The 22,824-nt window shown below is 43.6% G+C and overlaps 1 protein-coding gene across 3 annotated transcripts; it reads right to left on the reverse strand.

The window, feature by feature from the left end:
* Positions 1 to 264: 264 nt before the first annotated feature.
* On the reverse strand, positions 265 to 10,224 carry ECHDC3 (enoyl-CoA hydratase domain containing 3). Of its 3 annotated transcripts, XM_017807790.1 has the most exons (7): positions 10,172 to 10,224; positions 7,538 to 7,667; positions 6,826 to 6,905; positions 5,516 to 5,637; positions 3,293 to 3,390; positions 2,264 to 2,464; positions 265 to 763 (listed from the first exon to the last, which is right to left on the reverse strand). In XM_017807790.1, exons 1-7 carry the CDS (start codon positions 10,207 to 10,209, stop codon positions 434 to 436), a joined length of 999 nt encoding a protein of 332 aa, XP_017663279.1. In that variant the 5' UTR covers positions 10,210 to 10,224; the 3' UTR covers positions 265 to 433. The 3 variants fall into 3 exon arrangements, with proteins under 3 accessions (XP_017663279.1, XP_017663280.1, XP_017663281.1); XM_017807791.1 differs by lacking the exons at positions 6,826 to 6,905; positions 7,538 to 7,667; XM_017807792.1 differs by lacking the exons at positions 6,826 to 6,905; positions 7,538 to 7,667; positions 10,172 to 10,224 and adding an exon at positions 5,737 to 5,855.
* Between the last annotated feature and the right edge of the window lie 12,600 nt (positions 10,225 to 22,824).

A 22,824-nucleotide genomic window follows, 5' to 3' on the forward strand; every position in this document is an offset into this window, starting at 1 on the left:
GCTTCTGTCTGTAACACCCAAACAGTCCTGGAATCCATTATGATATGTACTACCATCATCTCTGGAATGTGTCCAAGCCCTTTAATCTCTATTAACAAATGGAAATTCTCATCTAGAACTATGGGGAGAGGTACTGAACAGGACGATCTGAGCTCTCCCTCAGTCCCTGTGACTCCCTAAGTAACCTGGGACACCTTAAACTGATTTTTGCAGCACAGAGTTCCTTCTAAAACCACAGATTAAATTCACTGCTGAGAAAACCCATTTTTTCTTTGATTTTTCTTAACATTTATTACACACTTAGAATAAATTTATTGTGTCTGGCATATGCAAGAAGACAAATTTAACTTTCAGTAAGAACAAAAGTATAATTCCCAAAGGCAACTGCGTGAAGAATCATAAAGCACAGCTAAGGTTAGTTAAGAGGCAGGACTCATTTCTTCTCTTCCTGAGAGTGTGTCCAGACTGGCTTACGCTTCTGGATAAAGGCTTCAATACCCTCCTGCCCATCCCTCAGAGTCAGATTGTCTACCATGACCTGAGTAGTCATTTTGTAAGCAGTGTCCAGGTCCTGGGTTATCTGTCTGTAAAAGGTGGCTTTCCCCAGGGCCAGGACGGACTTGCTGCTTTCACAGATCTTGTGAGAGATTTTCATGGTCTCTTCTTCCAGCTTGTCTTCTGGTACCACCTTGCTGACGAGCCCGTGCATTAGTGCTTCGTGGGCAGAGAGAGGTTCACCCGTGAAAAGCATCTCCAGTGCCACCTGAACAAGGGAAAATTTTGTGTTAAGTCAGTCCAATGGCCTTACTGCTTTGCTTTGCTTGGGGAATTTCAGCAGCCTCCTCCTCTTCCAAGTACAAGTCACTCTTTTAACAAACATAAGATTTAAATCTTTTGGCCTCTTAAACTGCCAAGGACACATTAAGAGGGTTCAGCAAAGAGAAGGACTGAGTCTAAAGCTAGTCTCTTTAAACCTGCCCACTGATCCCAGTTGTCCTAGGCTGACACCTCTGGCTTTCTCTTCAAAAACCCACAATCTCTACTGATTGCTGCAGGAATTAAGAGACATGTGGGTCATCTACAATGTCAAATGACTGAACTTGGTATTTTAAGGTGGGCATATGTGCAGTTTTTGAAAACACCTGCCTTAGTTTTAAGTTTGGTATGGATGGTTTTAAATATGCATTTCACATAGCCGCAGCTACTTCAGTCTCCTGCTGCTTCCAGCATCTGGTACTTGAGGTTTCAAATTAAAAAATCCCTCAAATACTCAGCGACTGTCCAATGTTATATATCAATAAGGATTTTTTTCCATGACTCCTCATGCAAATGCCTGAATTATAAGAGCTGATTATCCTCATTAATATCTTTGAAACAATGGCAACATTTCACTTGTTAAAAGGTAAAATTGGCAATCCTGGGAACTGCAGGGAATGCTCTTGCTACTTTGAAAAGTGGCACAGGGAAAAGCATATCCTGCACATTTTAAAGAGGTAATCACACCCCCAAGAAATACTAATTCAGAAATAGTTACGAGTGTACACTACAGCAGACTTGGAAAAAACCCCATGGACTGTATTTGAACAGGATGGCCTTACAGATGGGAAATTTCAAGCTGAAGCTCTTATCCAGCAATGGGATTTGTGCTGCATCTCAGCAGAGCCCTGCTGGGCTTGGAGAGTCTGTCTGCATAAATCCAGCTGGATCAGAACCTAAAATTCCTATTCTCAGTTACGGAAGCTTTACAGATCGTACCATTTTTTATGCAGTGAGAGATGTGCAGCCACAATCAGTAGGACATAAAACAGGAAGACAGTACAGGAGGGTTTCAGATGCTATTTAGAGCATCTTGATCTACAGCCAGGCAGATCATGCTGGCAGTGAAATGTCACTGCCTGGTGAGAATTGATACCTCGGTGGGATTGTTATCCTGAACTTGCAGGGGTTTCCTCCTCAGGGGAGAACATCATGGGCTAAAGCACAGAGCTGTCTGTTGGGAAGGAGAGGGATCACTGAGCTGTTGTGCTGCTGGGATGAGCTCGTGCTGGCTGGAATTGCATCAGTGGGAAACTGCTTTCCCTAAACCGAGTTCATCCCTTTATTATTTTTCCCAGTCCAAAGAGTTATGGAGATAGAGTTTTGCAATAGAGTGCTTTGAATGTTGTACTACAGGAAAATAAAGTTCAGGCAACGGAACTAAAACTCCTGACATGGGGACCTACTTCTTGCAAAATTACAAAGAATGTCTGGGAAGGCAGCCTACCTTTCTTGGAAGAGATCTGCCCAAGGCCACAGCTGGTGTGGAGCAAAACAGCCCAATGTTTACCCCAGGAGTAGCAAACTTGGATTTCTCACTTGCCACCGCGATGTCACAGCTTGCCACAAGCTGACAGCCTGCTGCTGTAGCCAAGCCGTTTACTTTGGCAATCACTGGCACTGGAAGCTTCTGGATTAAAGTCATAACCTGCATGTACAAAGAAAGAGATTGGTATCGAAATTTAGGAAGACACAATCCTGTTTTGGAAGCCCTCAAAAGTACCTTTCTCTCTCTACTGACCAAAAAAAACCCCAGAACTGTTGGATCTTGGCTCCTTCAGCTGTAGCTTTCACACATGGCTTTTACAGCATTCCTGAAGTACGGGTTTGGCAATGTGTATAGAGATCATTATTACTGCAGGAACTAGAACAAAGGGTTTCAAAGTGCTTTCTGCTGTCACACTGAGCAGGATTAGGGATCAAATTCTAGTGCTGTCACAATCAAAGGGGGGTTTGCCATTCCCTCCAAAGGCTCCAGGATTCACTTTAATATCTCAGCCTCCAGGACTGTGTCTTTGTAACAAGAACTTGTATGTTCTGCTGATGGGGCAACCTGTGAGTCAGATCTTATTTCCACATTGTCTATTTGACGTTTAAGCTGGTCTTGAGTTCCCAACTAGATGCTGGGAAACAACATTGGATCACACGTGATTTGAAGGTGCTTATCCCCAGATTTCTAGGAATGACATTGCCCAACTACTCAGCTGTATGGAACACTGGCTAAACTAAGGAAAACACTGTGACTGTACCCATTGTTGGAGACATGCACAGTGTTATTGCAGCCCTTTTATTTACATGTAAAGAAATCCAGGGAAAACATAAATTCACCATTAAAATAGCAGAGCAGCAAAAAGCAAGGAATCTGGAGCAAAAGCCTGTGCTTTAGCAAGTAAGTGAGCAATGCTGTCCCTCCTCACACCAATGCTTCCTCTTAAATACCAAACACAACCAGTGTCACTCAAAGAGGACTGCTTACCTCTGCACATAATTCAAACACTTGGGAATGATGCTTCACATCATCTTCAGTTGACAGTTCCTTTAAATCATGGCCAGAACAAAATACAGGTCCTTCAGCTGAAAAGAATTTGAGGAAAAGTCAGTCTGAATTAATCAAGAAACCGGGGGCAATGGCACATCAATGCCCCAGCTAAAGGGATGTCAGTGAGATGTCCATGGTCAAAAAGGAGTTTGGGGAGGGAGTTTTGCACAGAGTTGGAAAATATTGTGTTCTGGGGGTTGTGACAACTTTAAATTGCCACAATGTAACATTTAACCACAGTAACACCCATAAACACTTTTCAAGGCCTAGTTTTACTTCCATTCCAGTTAACTCAGTTATATATAAGGCTCTGAACCCAATTTCTTGTAAGGATACTGTTCAAAACAGCTCCTTGGTACAACACAAACTGGTCAGCTGGAGCAAGGCTGGAGTGCTCTGCTCTCAGACTGATAAATACAGTTAGTTCCTATTTATTGTACCCAGAATTAATTATTAATGTTTGCTAAACAAGCATCAATATTTTTAGTGTCATGGTGTTCGAGGTCAGAGTGGGGAAAAAAAAAAAAGAAAAAAGATTGTTCTGCTAGAGGAGAACCAGAAGGATTGCTGGGGTGTCTTTACTGCTAAAACTGTCATCTAGAGATTCCCAAAAAGTATGTTCAGGGTTTGGGCAGCAAACCAGCAGGTTTTTGTGGAATTAAGCTTTGGATTTGCTAAGATCAAAACACCCTTTGCGGGTATGCAATCCTTACAACAGTTTTCCTTTGTCATGAGGATATGTGCTATGAGAATAAACCAATGTGGTGCTTTTTAATCCTTCAGGACTTCTCAGATATTTGCATGGATATGACATTTCCAGCTACAACTGTGTAAGACCCAACCTGGACTTGTTTCTTAAGGATCAGAAATAAACACACAATTATTGTCAGCCAGCTCATGGGATCAGCAATATATATATGGAAATTAATCACATCTGCATTTACGCCTCCTTGAAGAAGAATCTACTGCAAAGTCTCTGTTAAAGACCCAAAGCAATCCCTGAGAAGTCTTTTATTTTCTTGAAATTTCTTCCTTTGCATGCCATTCAGCAAGGGAACTGGCAATCAACAGGAACTTGCAATTCCTTTTGAAACTAAAACAAAAAAACCAAATGCAACTGGGCTCACCAACTGCCACAGTATTGTACTCCCAACCTGTAACTGCTGTTGGAAATGCTGAATACGTGCATTTAAAGTCACCCTTGTGGAGCCAGCTCACTTCCACTTGTGTGTGTGCACTAACACAAAGTGTTTCCCCTATATATAGGAAACAGCATCATCCTAAATTAATAACCAATTTCTCTGAGATGTTTGGAAGGGGGGCAGAGGAAGGTTATCTTAAAATAGCTGAGGAAGAAAGATGGCTTAAGAATGGCTCAGGTTCCATTATCTTCAAGAACTCTCCAGGTTAATACCTAAATGGAAGGAAACTGTAACAGGCTCCAAGAGAAACTGTTTTACATCCGTGGGTTATGGGTGACTTGTGGTATTGACATTATGGTCTCTCCTTCCTCTGAGAGTTTCAAAAATAGTTCTGACAAACCAGTGGCAATAATTTGGCTGATCCTGGCTCTGAGGAGAACAAAGCACTTGGTTTGCAGAACCCTTGTGAGCCCTGTTTACTCCAATCTGTATCTGTCACCAAAGGCAACAAGTGTCATCCCAGCTCAGCCTGTTTCTGCTCAAAACCAGTATCTGGGAATGTCACTGCTTTACTTTAGTAACTATTAGAACTCTTGTTCTGTTTGGCTTTTGGTCCGTTTAAAGTATTCTTCAGACGTAGTTTTAAAACAAATTATTTCACCTGCTGATTGTTTTTGCAAAAGTAAGCAGCTCACCAACTGTAACCACAAAGCACGGCCCGACTGTGAAATATGGACATCCTGGGAGGTGTTGCTGCTTAGACATGTTGGTTAAAACCAAAACCGTAACAAACCCCAAGCGACTTGTTAATGCTGCGTTCGAGAACGAGGAGTTAAGTACATGAGAGCGGGAAGTGGGAGGAGTATACAGGAATATAGGGGGAGACCTCAGGGGTGCAGGAGACCACGGGGGTGGCAGGGACACAACACGGAGGTCCCGTCCCGTCTCCTGCAATTCCGAGGGAGGTTCGGGTTTAAATCCCGCTGTGTGCCCCATCCCCGCCCGCGCCCCGCGGTACCCGCGATGACGATGACGCGGAGCTCCCGGCTCTTCACGTCGTGCAGCAGGTCCTGCCTCAGGCACCGCAGCATGGGCAGGGACAGCGCGTTCCGCCGCCGCGGGTTGTTCAGGACGATGGTGCTGCAAAACCCGGGAGAGACACGGCGGGGTTACCCTCACGGAGCGCCCCGGGCGCGCCCGGGCCCCGCCGGCTCGGTGCCCCCCGCCGCCCCCGCTCACCGCACGCCCCCCGCCTGCCGCCGCACCGTCAGCGGCTCCGCCGGCGGCTCCTGCCCGGGCCCCGCGGCCGCCGCGCTGCCGAAGGCGGCCGTGAGGGGCCTCCGCAGGCGGCAGAGCCGCGCGGCCGCCATGGCTGAGGGAGGGCGCCGGGCGGGGCGGAGCGGGGCGGGCGGGGCTGCCGCGCTGTGGCACTGAGGCGGCCCTGTTGGGAAAGACCTCCGGGACCATCGAGTCCACCCCATGACCGAGCACCGCTATGCGAACTAGAGCAGGGCACCGAGCCTTTCCTTAAACACCAGGCCACGTCCAGTCTTTCCTTAAATACCTCCAGGGACGGTGACTCCACTACCTCCCCTGGGCAGCCCATTCCAATGTCTAATCACCCTTTCCGAGAAGAAATTCCTCCTGATGTCCAGCCTAAACTCCCCGGTCCTCTTGTTGTGTTGGTGGTTGTCTGGGAGAAGAGACTGACCCCCACCCTCCCTTCAGGGAGTTGTAGAGAGGGATGAGGCGACAGAATCACAGAATTCACAGAATCACAGCGTCGTTAGGGTTGGAAGGGACCTCTGGAGATAATCCAGTCCAAACCCCCTGCCAAGGCAGGGTCACCTGGAGCAGGTGACACAGGAACACGTCCAGGTGGGTTTGGAATGTCTCCAGAGAGGGAGATTCTACGACCTCCCTGGGCAGCCTGTTCCAGTGCTCTGCCACCCTTCATGGAAAGAAGTTCTTCCTCATGTTGAGGTGGAACTCCTTGTGTTTTAGTTTATGGCCGAGCCTCCTCTTATTAAGGGTAAACACTCCCAGCTCCCTTAGGTGCTCCTCTTCAGACTTGTGCTCCAGACCCTTCCCCAGCTTCTTTCTCTTCTCTGGACACGCTCCAGCACCTCAATGTCCTTTGTGTCGTGAGGGGCTGAAAACTGAATGCAGGATTCAACGTGTGGCCTCACCAGTGCCAAGTACAGGGGGATGCTCTGCTTCTTGTTAAAGATCGCTTCGAGGCCAAGAGTAACTGGTATGGGATGAAATTCAGTTCTGTGGGGCTTGGGGTCATATACTTAGGAATTAATAAGACTGTACTTTACTCACTGGGAGCTCATCATCATAGTCGTGGTCATGGAGTAGACATTGTGTGTTCTAATTGATTCCACAGAGTCTGTCTGTGGCCCCTATGATGCATGCAAGAAGAAGAAGAAGAAAGAAAGGCAAATGTGATTTTAAGAGGTGATTTGGTGATTTTAAACTTCAAATGTGATTTTAAATTTCAAAGTATTTTAGGGATATATATTCGCAGCTTAATTATTGCTTATGCTTCTGGTCACCCACGTTCCAGAAGCCAGGCTAAAAGAGGGGCAGAGAGAATAGAAACAGCACAGAACAGACTCTGTTATGAGGGATGAGGGGAGTGTTGTTCCTTGAGTCCAGCAAGACAAACATGAAAGGATTTATGGCTGCTGTCTTGAGGACAAGCATTTTCCATCTGAGAAGACAAAGAGGAAGCTCAGGAGGCTTCTAAAAGGGGTTATATGATGTCTCTGCCTGGGTTACCAGAGGATTGGATCCAGGGAAGCGGGTCCCTCTCCACTGGTGTTTCTGCTGAAACCCAAAGCTCTCCTTTGCCAACTGCTGGCACGATGCATAGTAAGTATTTCTAGTTTGAGAAACACACGACTCTCTGCAGACCCCAATTACTCAAAATAGTTCTTCCAGAAAATGTCACTTTGCAATATAACCTCTCCCATTTCTTTCATTCTTCTGTTCTCTGTTCACTCCCAAGAGCAGTGACCCCTCCCTGTCACACCTGGCTCAGGCAGTCTCCTGGGAAGGGAGCAGCTGTGCGGGTGAGGCAGCTGGTGAACAACCTCATCTGCCAGGAGAGATGCTGACAGGCCCAAACACCAAGCAGCCTTGTTCCAGGAGTTACAGGTACCCTAAAATGAAATAGATATACGTCCAGCATATGTTCCTTGTAAATATAGATCTGTGCTCCTGCTTCCTGATCTCCCTGTTCTTGTGAGTTCTTGCCAAGTGCTTGTAGGTTCCCAGATGTGTCTCCAGTTTTCATCAGTGTCTGTTGAACCCCTGCAGTTTTTCTGACTCTAGTGGCAATTGAGGCTTCTCAGTTCTGAGCATCAGCCTCATAAAAGAACCACTTGAATTTTGTGTTTAATAATATATTTACTTATACAAACAGTAGCTTAATGTGGAGATGCACTTTCTGCTTACTGATTTTATATTGTCTAACACAAGCCCTCGGATCACTGGGCTTTGTGGCTCTAATGTGAGAGCAAGTGGTTTGTAAACCTGTTTCAGTGTTGAAGGACACTGACAGGTTTGAGAGCTAATTCTGCTCTGGCCTTTCCCCACTTGCCCATCTTTGTTTTCTCCTGATTGTTTGTGCCTCATGGTCATTCATTGAAAAGTTTTCCCAAAATTTGCTTTTAATATGTGATAGGAATCTGTAGCCAAAAAAAAAAAATCCATTTAGAAGCAAATTAGATCATCTTAAATAGATCCCAGCAGTGTTCAAATTCCCTGCTTGGTGTGGCAAAGGCCATCACATGGAGAACACTCAGGGAAGAGTTCCCAATCCCCTGCAACTCCAACCAGTGACCTCTTTCAAGCTTGTGAATACAACCTTATTTTTTTTTCTTCCAGTGCCTTCTCTTTCTCCATCTGCTTGTCCTTTTTCTGTCCATCTCCAAGGAAAGAAATTTTTTTGGTCTTCTCCAAAAAGCTTATTTTTATATAGTGTTTCCAGCTCCCTGGAAATTCTGTTCTTTTTCACTTTGACTGACAACCTCATGTTTCCTTTCACACCCACCCCCATTACAGACTGTTTTTTTGGCTGCAGCTTCCCCAACGCATTTAGCAGACCTGCTGCTGCCTTCTCTGAGAAAATACTGAAAAAAAAAACACTTTTCCAATTCCAGGCAGATTTCCTTTTTATAGCATTTGCCAGCAGCATTGTGGTTATGGCTGAGCTCACAACTCCAACTGGAGACAATTAGGGGCCAGGACTGCAAGTACCAGACAGGGCTTTTCTAACCTTTAGCTGTATTGATCCTTCATGTAAAATAAAAAGGGAGATGAGGAGGGATGTGATCCTTACAGAAACTTTGAGGGTATCACACTGTGCAGGAAAGGATGTTTTGAGATTCAAATGTGCTCAGCTGCTGAGATTTCCATTATAATGTTGCTGAATAACCTGCATGGACAATAAAGATACAGGATCCCTTTCTTTATGAAGCACAGGTATTTAATTGGGTCTTTATTTCCTTGGCTTTCAGTGATCCCAGAAGGGACATGCATCTTGCAGGAGCACCTGCTGTTATAAATAGCAGCTCATCCCAGGGCAAAGGCAGAACTTGTTGGGATGTGGCTGAAATGTAAACCAAGTCCACATGCACATGTGTGAATGGGTGAATATATCCATAAAGACACTTCTAGCTATCAATTGGAGTGCTATGATGAAAAACTGGGACTACTCTATGGAACATGGGCAGACACATCCCTGGCTGAATTTCATGCAAATTATTTCTCATGAAACATTGGCATTCCCAGAGGATCTTGTGACCTGCTTTTCAACGCTGCTGAAGGCATTCAAATCCCACTGGGAGCCAGAGGGGTTCAGCACCTTTAGAACTTAAGTGCTGCTTAATTCTGGTCAGGAGTGTAGTAGTTCCAGGATAACAGGGAGAGCAGGGCCCTGTTCTTGCACCCAAGCCAAAGAAAATAATTTATTTTCCTGCTTTGTGAGTTCTGCTAGCAAAGAGATAGACAAGTGCATCATGGTCTCTCTGATGTGGAACCCTCCAGCACTGACTAAAGAAAAGGTGAAAAAAGATTTTACATTTTTGCTCCCATTTAGCCAGAATTCTGAGCTGAGTCCCAGCACCACATGATGGGTGCTGTCCATGTAATATTTTTTACTGTATCCTGGGACTATTTATGTTTTCTGTATTCGTGTTGGGATAGAAATAGTACAGAAACTTCAGGAAAATACCCACTTGGGCTGGAATTTTCTAAGAGCATGAAGCTAAGGGCACTTTACTTTGTCTACACCTGGAATTCACAAGACTTTGCTACCAAACCTCCTTTGGGTTCTAGCCTTGTTTTTTTTTTCCTTTGAAGAGATATTATTATACTTTAGTTAGAGAAAGACTAAGTAATACATCAACCTTCTCTTTAGAAAGGCTTTAATTACTGAAAGTAGTAATTAAAAACCAGTTATAGGATTAAAGTCTGGGAGACTATCAGAAAAGTTTAGTGTGTACTCTATGAGAAAGTAATTTTTTAAAAAAGAAATTATTGATTATTCTGATAAAATAAAGGATTTGAATTCAGTTTTAATTCCATGACTGCTACTGAGAATTTTTAGTAACCTGTGAACCAGGCTAAACACCTGCCACTGAGGCTCAGATGAGGTCCTTACCTGGCAGTACTGCTGCCTCCTGCCACTACATTTTGCATTCCTTCGGCAAACGGTCCAGTGTCCTGTTTGCTTTCGATACTAGACATAAAGCCCTCAGTGTCAATTCTGCTGCAAATCTTCGCAGATGCTGCTCCTCTGTCACTGTGTGGCAGCACTGCTCCGTGGAATGGACGCTACTTATTTTCCCTTCAGCCTGCGAACCAGGTGAACGACCCTTTTGTCACTACACCCATCCCTGTTCCTCTTTATTTGCTGTTTTTCTCTTATCCTCCCCGCACTCATCTTTTATCTGTCACTGTCCTCACTTTTAAAGCAATTTATCTTTCCCTGGCGTTATCTTTAGATTTTTTTGTATGTGCCTTCCAATTGTGAGATTCTCAAGATGTGAACAATGATCAAAATTACAAACTATATGTGAGGCTATAACAGGCTTGGAAAAAAGGTGGCATTCATTCCTGCCCTCACAGCATCTAACCTTAGGTTCCCAATTTAGATAGTTAATCCTGCAAGGCTCCCTACACGATCAATAGGGACGTGCTCTCCCCCGCAGGGCTGGTCAGAGTGTCTAAATTAGCCGCCTGCTCCCAGCGCCTCTCCAGGCTGCTTCCAGCTCTCCTGCTCTCTATTGATTGCACCAGAGTCGGGGTTTAACCCCCGCTGGCAACTCAGCCCCGCGCAGCTGCTCCTGCTCCCTCCCTCCGAGAGGACTGGGGGGAGGGTCGGAGGGGTAAAAGTGAGGAAGCTTGTGTGTTAGATACAGACAGTTCATGGGTAGAGCAAAAAACGCAGAAGAAAAATCAAACAAGGAATTCATTCCTTGGCAGGCAGGTGTCCAGCCACCCTCAGGAAAGCAGGGCTCCATCGCTTGTAATGGTGGCTTGGGAAGACAAACACCATCACTGAACATTCCCCCCTTCCTTCTTCTCCCAGATTTACGTGCCAACCATGATGTCATAAGGTTTGGGATATCCCTTGGGGCAGCTGGGCTCATCTGTCCCAGCTGTGTCCCCTCCCAGCTCCTTGTGCACCCCCAGCCTCCTCGCTGGTGGGGCGAGGAGCAGTAAAGGCCTTGACTGTGTGTAAGCTCTGTCCAGCAATAATAAAAACATCCCTCTGTTATCAACACCGATTCCAGCACAAATCCAAAACACAGCCCCATACAGGCCACTGGGAAGAAAACTAACTCCTGTCCCAGCCAAAATCAGCACAGCTGGGAGCCGAGGCAAACGGGTCAGATACCTCTTGCAGGTGGTGTGAGCATTCCCCTCAGCCACAATGTACATTCTGTACATTGTATTTGTACAGAAAGGTACAAACACTGATCTCAGCCCAGGGACTGGGCTGGAAGAACAGAGGGCCAGAGTCCTCCCAGCCTGACAGTCCTCTGAGTGTATCTCAGGATTCACTTCCAGGTGTCAGTGTCTCTCTGCTGTGGTTACAGACAAAAACATTGCTGTGAATGAAGAGGTAAATTGTAGCTGCTGTTTGGGGCTAAGAGCAAAAATTTGGCGTAAGTTGTTTATACTTGTGAACAGCCATCGTGGCCTGGCTTTGCTCCCAGCCCCTTCTGCAAATGACAGTTCTCACCCTCTACCCACCTTGTCCTTCCCTCTGTAAGTAACTTCTTTTCTGTAGCAAAATATGTTGGATTTTCTGGACTCTTCCCGTTCACCTGTTTCCTGCCCTTTGGCCAATTTTCAGCTCGTTTCATTTTCTTTCAATCCTTTTCATCTCATAACAACCATCATATTAAAACCGGGGAAAATATTTATTTTTCAATGAAATTGGACTTTTATCCAATAAGAATACTGCATGAGAATGACAGAACCCTAATAGTTAATAGTTCCTTGGTGGCACCACCACCATCAGAAGGCCCACAGGCATAGCACAGACAACATCCATCTCGGGTAGAAAGGTTTACAAAGTCCCAGAAAAAATTAGTTCAGTCAGGAGCTGAAGCTGGGCATGTCCATGCCAGACTGGGACAAGAGGAGGAGGAGGCTTTCATGTGTCCTCAGGTGAAACATTTCTTGCAAGGGGCTTGACCCAGAATGCTGCTCATTAATGGGTTGGCAGTGACTTACCTATCTCAATGGCCTATATTTCACTTTATCTCACCTTACATCTTATCTCCCTCGTGCTGTGACAGATGTGGCAGCCATGAGGCAGGACCAGGAGTCAGCAGGGAAGCTGCCAAGTGCTCATGTGTATTTTCTTTATGGTAGGAAATGCCAGGCAGCAGTTTGGGCTCAGGGTGTGCAGCTGGCCCTGATACTCTTCCAGTGCCCTTTTATCTTATCAAGGCCACACATGTTAAATTCACAGTGTGCTGGCACTAAGGAGGGGGCGATGGCCTGATCCAACACAGCTGTCCCATATTGGGGAGAAACATCCTGTCACTCTCTGTGTCAAAGTGCTCGTGATTCCTGTTTCCAGGCAGAGGAAACATTAATACACAACGAGGAAAGAAAATTGTTCTGTATTTAGGGAATGCTAACCCACACATTAAAAGGGGCATTTTTATTTTACTTCTGAAGGAAAAAAGAAGCTTCGGCAAATTATGTCTGCCAGTCCCCCAGATCTGTCAAGGAGATTGGAAGAGATGTTAAAGGTTGCAGGAAAAATTATTGCTGAGGAGAAAAAAAGACAGAAACAAATGCTTACCCTGAGGGAAAGGCTGCAGCAGAAGCTCAGGGATCATCTCTCCTGTGTGACCTGCCGACCGATCCATCAGCATGTGTGTGTCCATTGATCCTCATCTCCTGGAGCCAGACCCAGCCCTGCCTCTCACTCAGAGAGGAGTTATGGGGTGTGGAGGGAAGCTGAGACACAGGGTGTTTGTGCCAAACAGACACACTGAGAGACAGGGATTACATATAAGGGGAATTTAGGGTTACTGTGACAGTGCATGGCAGAATTCAAATTAGCAGTAAACAGTCTTTGCTAGTTCTGTAATTGGAGAAGGAACCTGTGTTGGTACACCCCTAACACAACACGTGTCACCAACCCTCCCGCTCCCCCACCGTTCCTGCCGTTCCTGCCCACCATTCACAGAGCACACGTGCTGTGGTGTGAGGAGGTTGGGGTTCTGCAGGTCGAACACAAAGTCTGTGGCTCTTCTCTCATTCAAGGTGATAATTTGGGTCTCCAGTTTCTGTCCAGCCATCGCTGTTCTCAGGAGAGGTGGATACTGAGGATCACTGAGAACCCCAGCCTGCTGTCAGATGTAGCAGGAGACGAATAGTCTGATCACATTCCCACAGGAAACCAGGCTAAAATAACCTTCATGATCATGTTAAACTCCTACATTTAAAATTACACTGCTGTTTTCATGAACAGCCTCCTGCACAAAAACAACTACAGTAACCTAGAGATTTTCATCATTATTCATCTCTTTTATTGAGAGCTGAACCAATTAGTACTGCAAAGATTCATAATATGGCAATGGACTTACAAATTACCAGTGAATATTTTAATGAACTAATCCCATTAGTGAATTTTTAGACTTCCATTTATTTTAAACAGCCAACTGACTAGTTTATCTTTGTTTTTATTTTCACTCTTTCACACCACTGGTGATAGAAACTTTTGCTTGGGTTTCACAAGGCAGCAGAAGAGAAATGTGCAAGCCAATTTCCACCTCCCTTTTCACCAGAGGCAAGGAAATCAAATGCTTCCTCAATTTACATCCTACTTAAATAAGGGTACATGATTTGTCCAATTAGATCTGTACAGTATGCAAACACAAGGGTTTGGCTAGGTCTCTTCAAAATAATGTAGTTTAATATATCACTTATTTTTAAACATGGCCACCTGCATTTCTCCTTCATTGGTATTTATGTGGTTAGTTCTGAAGCAGGCAAAAGAAGGCCATTTCTAAGCAGTAATTTATTTAAATTTGGACTTCAGTGATCGTTGTGCTTGTGGGTCCCCTCCAGCTCAGGATATTCTGTGATTCTATGACTTTTTTTTATTTCTTCTTTCAGAAGTACCTTTTGTGCTTAGTGCGTTCAGCTCTAGGAACTTGAGCACCTCAGCTGACACTGCTATTCCCAGCAGGAACCTTCAGGAAGATGAACAGCATATATTTGGACATCTGAGGCAAATGAAATATGATTCTATGAATTAATTATGGCTGTGAAGTTTTTCTAGTTCTTCGTGTTTCTCATGAACGTACACATTTGGTTGTTGACAGTGGCACAATGTTTCATTTGAATTGCTGAAGGTAGAAGAGTTTCTGACTGTGCAAGCCAGCTGAATCTCAGTCCTGCCTGAAGCTGGTGGCTGGATTCTTATGGATTTTACTGGCACCAGGTTTCCTGGACCTGGCACAGCAATTTTCAAGCATTGATGCAGTGGCATCTCATGACAGTTCATGAAGAGTTACTTTCAGCTTTTGGCCATGCAGTGCTATCCAAACTGCATTGGAACCAGATGATCTTTAAAGTCCTTTCCAACCCAAACCATTCTGTAATTCTATGATAATAATATCTGTGCAATCTCAGAGCCACAACAGCACAAAATGGAATTCAGACAGCACCTTGGATCCCCAAAACTGCAGAGCAGCCTAAGTACATAATTGCACAGCTTTTTGATACTGGAACACCAACTACTTTTCTTCGGTGCACATTAGCACTAATCAGTTGCCTAGGTCTGGACCAACCTACAGAAGTGAAATTACAGGGACATTAGGATGGTAAATCGTTTATTACATGAGTGCCTAAGGCTGACAAAGTACAAGGCTCCTCACTACAAGACACTGTACTCCCTGCTCCAAAAATGCTCAGAGCTACAGAAAAGCAGCTGAATGTATTCGTAAAGTGAAGGTTGTAATTTGATAGCAAGCACGTAGGTTATGTAGTATCTTGGTGATGTGAGAGTCAATTTGAGAACCCCAACAGAAAGAAGAGAGAAAGGAGAAGAGATTCTGAAAAGAGGATTGTTGGGAGTAACAGTCACAGGAGTGGAAAGAAGCTGATGTAAGAGATTTTGAGCACAGGGGCTGGAACAAACACCCAGTGAACGTGGTGAACATTGAGCCAGCACTGCAGAGTGGCTCCGGGGGTGGTTGTCACTCCTGCCTCAGCAGCTGCTCTCAGGGCTTGCTTCTTCTCCATCTGAGACCTGGCTCCCCCAGAAATGGGGACTGCTCTCGCTATAGATGTGAGACAGAACATCTATAGTTTATTTTTTCTCTTTCTGACCTTCCTTTTTAAGCAGATTTAAGGAGCGAAACACACAAGAGCACACAGAGCAATGTTTGCAGCAATATGTTGAAAATGTTGGCCCAGATCTTCAAGTTTAGGTACTAAAGCTGGGTATACACAAGCTAAACTAGAGCAACTCTAATGCTGGTTTTAAATTAAATCTGGCTGCTCACAGCCTCATTGATCACATGATATAAAACCAAAAAGGTTTTGATGTCCCCTCATTTCTTCACTACATCAGCTCTAGGCCACCTCAGGATTTGTCCTGTGCTGGGGGAGTTCTCCTGTAACACACTGTTTGTTTGTTCCATCTGCTCTTTTCTGCTGGAGCAGGGATTAGAATTTGTCTCGAGGAATCCCCATTTTCTTTTTATAGCTTCACACTGATTCACCATGGGAAGGGGTTCAGGTATAAGGAATGTTGCAGGCTGTGAACTACATCCTGCTCAGCTGCACACCTACGGCTTCCACTCATTTGTAAAAAAAGACTGACATGCATCCAAGAGGATAATTTGGTTCTGTTCCTGTTATTAGACCTGCATGACTTGAAATTACTCAGAAACAGTTATTATCATTAGGAGACTTTATTACTGTTTGTAGGAAGAGGTAGGATGTAGATGAAGAATAATTCTCCTCTCCATATCTTCGAGTCTAATGTTCCCTTTCCAGTTATGTCCAAACATGACAGCTGGAACAAAAAAAGCCAGTCTCCTTTCTTTGTATGGACAGGTAATTTGTAGCTGCATTCTGTCCAAGATTCGGAATAAACCAAGAAGTGTGGGGGATTTTTTGACCTATTTCTTTCATCCAAACAATTCCCATACCCCAAAAGGAAATCAAATATTGTCCAATCCTCAACAAAACCCATAAAGAACAAGAGATTATTTTAATATATTTTTAAAAAAGGTGTACTTAGAAATTTCAGGTATAGCTAATCCAGCTGAGGGTAGGAGAATGCAGTGGATGAGTCCATTTCAGTGTCCCTTCCAGTTCTGTTTTCTATGATAATATGATTGGGAAGAGGGTAATTATCAGCAATATCCAATGTGAACACAGGAGCAGATTTGGAGTGCTGCCTGATTACAAGGTATTTGTCTGACACTCATTGCCATTGTATGAGAATGCTTTAATTAGCCTTGAAAACATTTAGTTACATAGACCATCTCTTGCAAAAATAGACTGTGTGCCTGATGTTTTTTACTCTATATAAATGCTAAGTGTTTAGCACATGGGTACACAATGCCACCACCTGAAAGCACTAAAACCTATAAATCCTTGATTCTCATTTGCAACAGAAATACCAAGAATCTTTAGGATTGCCGATGTAAACATTTTCTTGTCAGTAACGACGTACAATCACAAAGTGTGTTTTTACTACTCAGAAAATGAGCTTATAATCATGAAAAGGTCAAGTGATCCCGATCTATTTCTACAAAGGCAGATCCTGTTCTGGCATCTGAGCAGCTGAGTAGGAGGTATGTGTATATTTAAAGACAAGATACCACACAGACAGAGCACATTCTTATACAGGTTCTTATACAGGTTTATACTCAGTTCTCAGAGCACTTCAGATTATATTTTCCAAACACTCTACTTCTCTCCATTTGCTTCATCAAAGTCATTCAAATCTGGATTTTAAACCTGTGTTTCCACAAAGTTGGCTGGAAGCAGATTCATTTACCTAATGTAAAGGTTAGACTCAGCCAGCAGATTAAGACACCTAAATTTAGGTGTCTGCACGTAGGTGCTGACCTGGGATCTGGCTGTCACAGGCACTGGGGGCTTGTCAGCTTGATAGGGCTCAGGATTCACTGACTGCTGATCACACCTGAGCAAGGACTCATGGAGTTATTTCCCAGTATAATCAATGGAGAGCTGGTCAGTGGAGCTTAGAGTAGAATCAATCCAGTCACCTGTAAGTGTTTTATAATGAGCTGCCTCGTGCCCTCAAGCCCTTTGAGTGCCCTCCAGCACCCAGGGTGGGAGCCCAGACACCTGGTTTGCATACGGGCACACAGACTGCAGACACCTCAGGTTGAGGTCCATCCCACCTGAAGTGGAGACTGGATGTGGAGATCCTCTGGGCTGACTTCCTGCAGGAAACAGGCTGTAGAACAGAGTTCAGCAGCCTCTGGACAAGCAGTCTCACAAAACCAGTGTTAGATACACTTGTGGCCCCACATACCTACAGCTTCTCTGGAGCCTCTGCACATGCCAGGCTTTTCCCAGCTCTCCCACAAATTCTAGACAAGGAGGAAAAAGATTCTTTTGTGCACAATAAAGGTGTTGGAGGGTCACCAACGATTCCATCTTGCTGTGGAAAAGACTTGGGTGTGACTGGTGCAGGACACAACACGATTGTGCTTTTCTATCTCAATGCAGATGTTCCAGAACAAAATTATAAGGAAAGGCTGATGCAGCTTTTGTGACAGATATCCATGACTGTATGGCAAGTCCAGGATGTATTTTAAGTGACACATTTTGTGTCATTTAATTAACTGATACTGTGGCTATGTTGGTCCTGCCAGAGGATTTCTAAACTCTTTGTACTAACTAATTTTAGTTCAGTTAGTTTTTTTAATTAAATTTTTTAAAAAATTAATTAGACATTATATATGTAATTAAAGTATATAAAATTAGATACAGAATAAAAAAATTACTTAGACAGTACAATGAACTTACTCCATTTTCTATATTTTCCCAAATTCAGATTTCACCCTTTATCATAAGTGAAGCAGGAGCAGCACCATGTATTTTCCATTACCTCCTCCCCTGCTTCTAATAAGATTTCAACTATGGGTCAAATCCTTGGCTAGAAATTCTATACAGAGCAGGATCTGCCTTGTATAAAAAAGTTACAAAAACAGGATGTGTTTTATTTGACTGGAGTGAACTTGATGGTCAGGGGTCATTTTCATTTAAGACACATTTTTTTCACATGGTTTTCAAATGTATTTTGTTTCTTAAATGACAGCAAAAATAAAATGCATTTTTCTCAGCATTTTTTCTTAAGGATCTCGAGGCACTTTGCTGGAAGTAATTTGCTAAATCTTGCAGCCTCCCTATATAGTGACTATGTCACTGCTGGCCTTATCTGCTTTCTCAGCTTTCAGGCTTATTTCCCTCCAGTGGGAGGGAAGACCCTGAGTGCTTTCCAATCTGGAATTATTAAGAGGACAGAAACACCATATATTTTTATGTACAACTTTTTTTTTTCCCCTGTTACTTGTATTTTTCTTCCTTTGTCTTCCCAAAATGAAAGCTTGGTAAAGGATTCTTCCTTTATTTCACCAGCATGTTGTTCTTTTCTCTTGTTTTCAGCTCCTCCCCAGCAAATCTCCGGTTTGCCCTGTTCCATTCATCCCCTCTGGAAGGGTTTTCAAGTCTTGAAAGTTCACCTCAGGAAGATTTCATAATAAGAACTTAAGGAAAATAATATAATCTTGCTTTAAAACACTTCCTTCCTCTGTTTTGCTGATGAATTATAACAATTCACAATACCATCTGGCCAGCAACTCGTACAGGACTTATTTCATTGTTTTAACTGTATTTGTGTCTTTTGGTTGTAGAGCACATACCATAACATGAGGATTCCCTCGCTGCTGTTTTGTGATCAGACAGACCCACACTGCAACATGAGATCAAGATGTGCCCAAATGTCTGGAATTGGGCTAGAAAGAGCCTTGGCAAATGATCTGCAGTCTTACAGTGAATTAGAACGTGAGTCCTGTGGTGGAGGGCGGAATGCAGGTCTGAATTTTCAAGCTTGATCCATTTTCTAAAATCAGAGGAAAATATGAAGAGAAATCCAACCTTCTCCTTCTTAGGGGGATTTTGTAGAAACTTCTTAAGCTTGTAGATTGAATTCAAAATGAAAAGGAACCTGTTTTCTGAATCCAGTTTTGACATAACTCAGGATAATAAAAATAGAGCTGGACAAGAAGTTTTGAAGAACTTTCTACAATCCCAGTTTTGAGGAACCTCACAGCACAGTTCAGGATTTGGGTGGTGCTCTGGCCCAAATCTAGGAAGGACAGCCTTAATTCCAAAACCTAAGTGACAAAATCAGCTCTGAATTTGATCACTCATGGATCAAGAGTGCTGGTGGTGATGTGGTGGGGAAGTACCACACCTGAGCTTCCCACCAGATCCCCTGAAGCACTTAATGCATGAGGTGAGTGAGACCTCAGGGCTTTCTAGATCCTCCTTCCAAGTACATTTGGAACACATGAATATCAGACTTTCAATATATAATTTGAGGCCTGATTCAATGTGGATCATAAGGTGGTGCAATTTCAGTGAAACTACAACTTCTTGTCCTACAAAGTTAATTTAATTAACTTGTGCAGTTTTGAAAGACTGTGAAATGAAGAATTACTCAAAACAGCCTCTGGTGACTATGGATGTTCTTACAGCCCTTACTGGAAGGTGAATGTTATGGTGTAAATGTACAGACCATTCAGCAACAGGCATTCACTGTCTGCCCCATGAGCAGATAGATGTCAATTCTCAGTGTCTGTGCTGCTCCAGGCACAACCTTGCTGACCAACATTGTGTTTGCTGTTGATTTTTTGATACAAGATCTCTTGATTTCCAGCTTTTTCATAAGCTGTGGCCAGACAATAAGAGGCAAAGGCCAGCATCACATTAATGACAGAGGGTGTAAAGTTCTTAGACTTTATTTTTAGTTCACCAAACCATTCTAGGCCTCAGGGTTAGATTATTTAAAGTGGACGTTGCTGTACACCCAACACATGATATTTTCTCACATGTTGCCTCACTCCCACATGCTCATGCCACTTCCATGTGAACTCCAGCATAGTGCAAAGCGGTGTCGTATTCTTTTAATTTTTGCACTGAAGGATTTCAAATGGAATGTAACATAATTAGATTACTTGTAATCTCTTCCCATTTTGATCCCATTCTCAAGAGTGTTTGCCAAGGAGCTTACTCGAGTCTTAAATGCACAACCTTAAATCGCACTGACGGAGACGAATAAGAGCAGGACGCTCTTAGGAAAACATCCTGATGTGCAGGACAAAGCCCCCGTGGCTTTATCCAGTGAAACAGGAGTCCCCATTGGCAGTGTCTGCCTCGAAATCCTCGACACACAATTTTTTAAACTTCTGCACAAAACCTATAACAAGTTGATTCTGAGCCTTTCCTTATCCATTTCTCCCCTGAATCAACACAAAGTCCCATTAATACCTGCTCGTCCCGGGGCTCCCGCAGAGCTCTGTCGTTTCTATTAAGGTGTCAGCCATCGAGATAAACTGCAGTTCAGAAGGGTTTTCAAACAGCCATCACCTTTCTGGGAGTACATTCAAAGAGATTATGTGTTGCCAGACAGCAAGTCTTGTCAGGTCAGGGCAAAACAACATTTTAAGCCGATTGGCTCATATATCTCAAGGTATGTGTGTCCTTGCACAAATTCACTTTCCCCTCAACCCAGTATTTAAGAAAATCCACCTTTCATGATGTTGATCGATCTGAAGTGTGGTCAGACTGAATCCTGGTTATTATCTTGAGGTTACGGAAGGAGAAATAACTCCAGATGCGATAGTAAATTATTGGATTGTAAGGAAACTTCGAGAAAATAGCCTGTTATTTGGTGGTTGATACCTCACCTTTCAGAAAGCTTTTCTTTGCATAAAAAGGATAAAGCATGCTTACACTCCAAAGGTATTTGCCAGAAGTTTGGGAAGCTTCACCCTGTTTTACAGACTAAAGCTGGCTTTGTTTGCCAAAGGTGAGGGGTGCCTTTATCAGCAGTGGTGGTTGTATGCAGGGACTGTGGCTCCCTGAAACTGGGTACCTGGTGTAAACACCAGCCCCAGCAGGATCTGTGAGCACATCTCCTTCATCAGCCAGGAATGTGAGTTACCTCACGTCCCATGTTTGGGTATCCTGGGTGCCAGTTGTGCAATGGCCCCTTCCTGGGAAACAAACTCTGCTCCTCACAGGTGTGAAACAGCTTGGCCACCCTCTCCTTGGCTCGTTTCACTCTATGGTTCCATATGGGCTCGGTTAGGGAAAAGATAAGTGCCATAGGACTTCCATTTCCCTGGCAAGCTATTCCTGCAGTTGAGGCTTCATAGGAAACCTTCACCCTGCTTAACGGGAGGCTGGACCGAACACAGATGGCTCAAGCAGAGGGGGAAGGAAAAAAGCAAAGCCCAACTTGCATCCCCCATTTCACGTTGTGCTACATAAATTCTGCATGAGCAGGGAAAAACTCTAAATGCCACATTGCTGGAAAAAAAATGATTTTGATCTTCCACAAGGAGCTTTACCTGATCGAACCGAACATATTTCTGCTCCATCAGTCATTTACTCTTCTCTGCTCATTTCAGCAGCAAATGGAAAAGGTCATAAAGATTTAACTTCTGCACTACATTAGACAAGTAATTACACCTTTTGCAGGATACACTATCACAGCACAGAGCATTGACACATTTTATTACAGGCTCCCGTTTTCATTTGCTTGTAACTTCATGAAAATGAATCCCTTTGAGGATTTTAAATTTGTTGGTGTCTAAGAAATGACTCTATTTCTGTTAACTTTGAGTTACTTCTGACACGCTGGTGGTTATGGGTGACTGATAATAAACTTTAATAGTGACTGTGCTCTGAACACTGACTCTATAAAATACTGTCATGAGATTCCTGGTTCCTTGTCTTGCTGTAACTCTACATCAGATCTGCAGTTTACAAAAACATATATTTCAGCTACTGTCCTGGAAAACCACAAAAGATGAAGCTGATGCTTTGTTTTGTTGTGCATCATTGCCAATAAAATCTAATCTTCTGTCTTCTTATCCTTCCTTTTCTTCCTCTGTTTTATGTTCTACTTTTCCTTGATTTGAAAGCTGTATGATTTGATTACAGCTTTTCCCTCTCTTTCACCAAATCCCTTCTCCTTCTGCTGTGGGAGCAGGATGAAATCCTGTTAACAAGAATCTAAAATTCAGATTCAGGAAAATACTCCACTTCATGTTTTAAACCCATCCTATGCTTCAGTTTAGATATGGCCACACAGTGCCTTCTTCAGCCAGGCTTTTGTGTTTGCTGTGCACAGTCATCTTGTATTGTCTGTGTAGTCAATGTAGAAAAGGATCTCTGGGAAGCTCTATGACATGGGATATACAGGGAAGTGACACATTTTTGGTGTTGTGCATTTTTTCAGTTCACTGAAAAACTACTTGGTATTAAGGAGACATTTTTAAAAGGTTTCTTTGTACTGTGTATTAAATGCTGTTCCATGTGTACTTTTCATAGATAAAGAGTATCGAAACCTAAATCAACATATAAAAGGGGAGAGAAAGAAATGAGAGAGTACTGACATAACAGAAAGAATAAGACAGAAGGATGTGAATGGGAAAAGGCAAGAAAATGCTAGAAGAGACAGAAAATTTGGGAAAAAAAGGAAGGAGATCAAGAAAATCT

The sequence above is a fragment of the Lepidothrix coronata genome, unplaced genomic scaffold (genome assembly GCF_001604755.1).
Source record: "Lepidothrix coronata isolate B3197 unplaced genomic scaffold, Lepidothrix_coronata-1.0 Scaffold20, whole genome shotgun sequence".
NCBI lineage: Eukaryota > Metazoa > Chordata > Aves > Passeriformes > Pipridae > Lepidothrix > Lepidothrix coronata.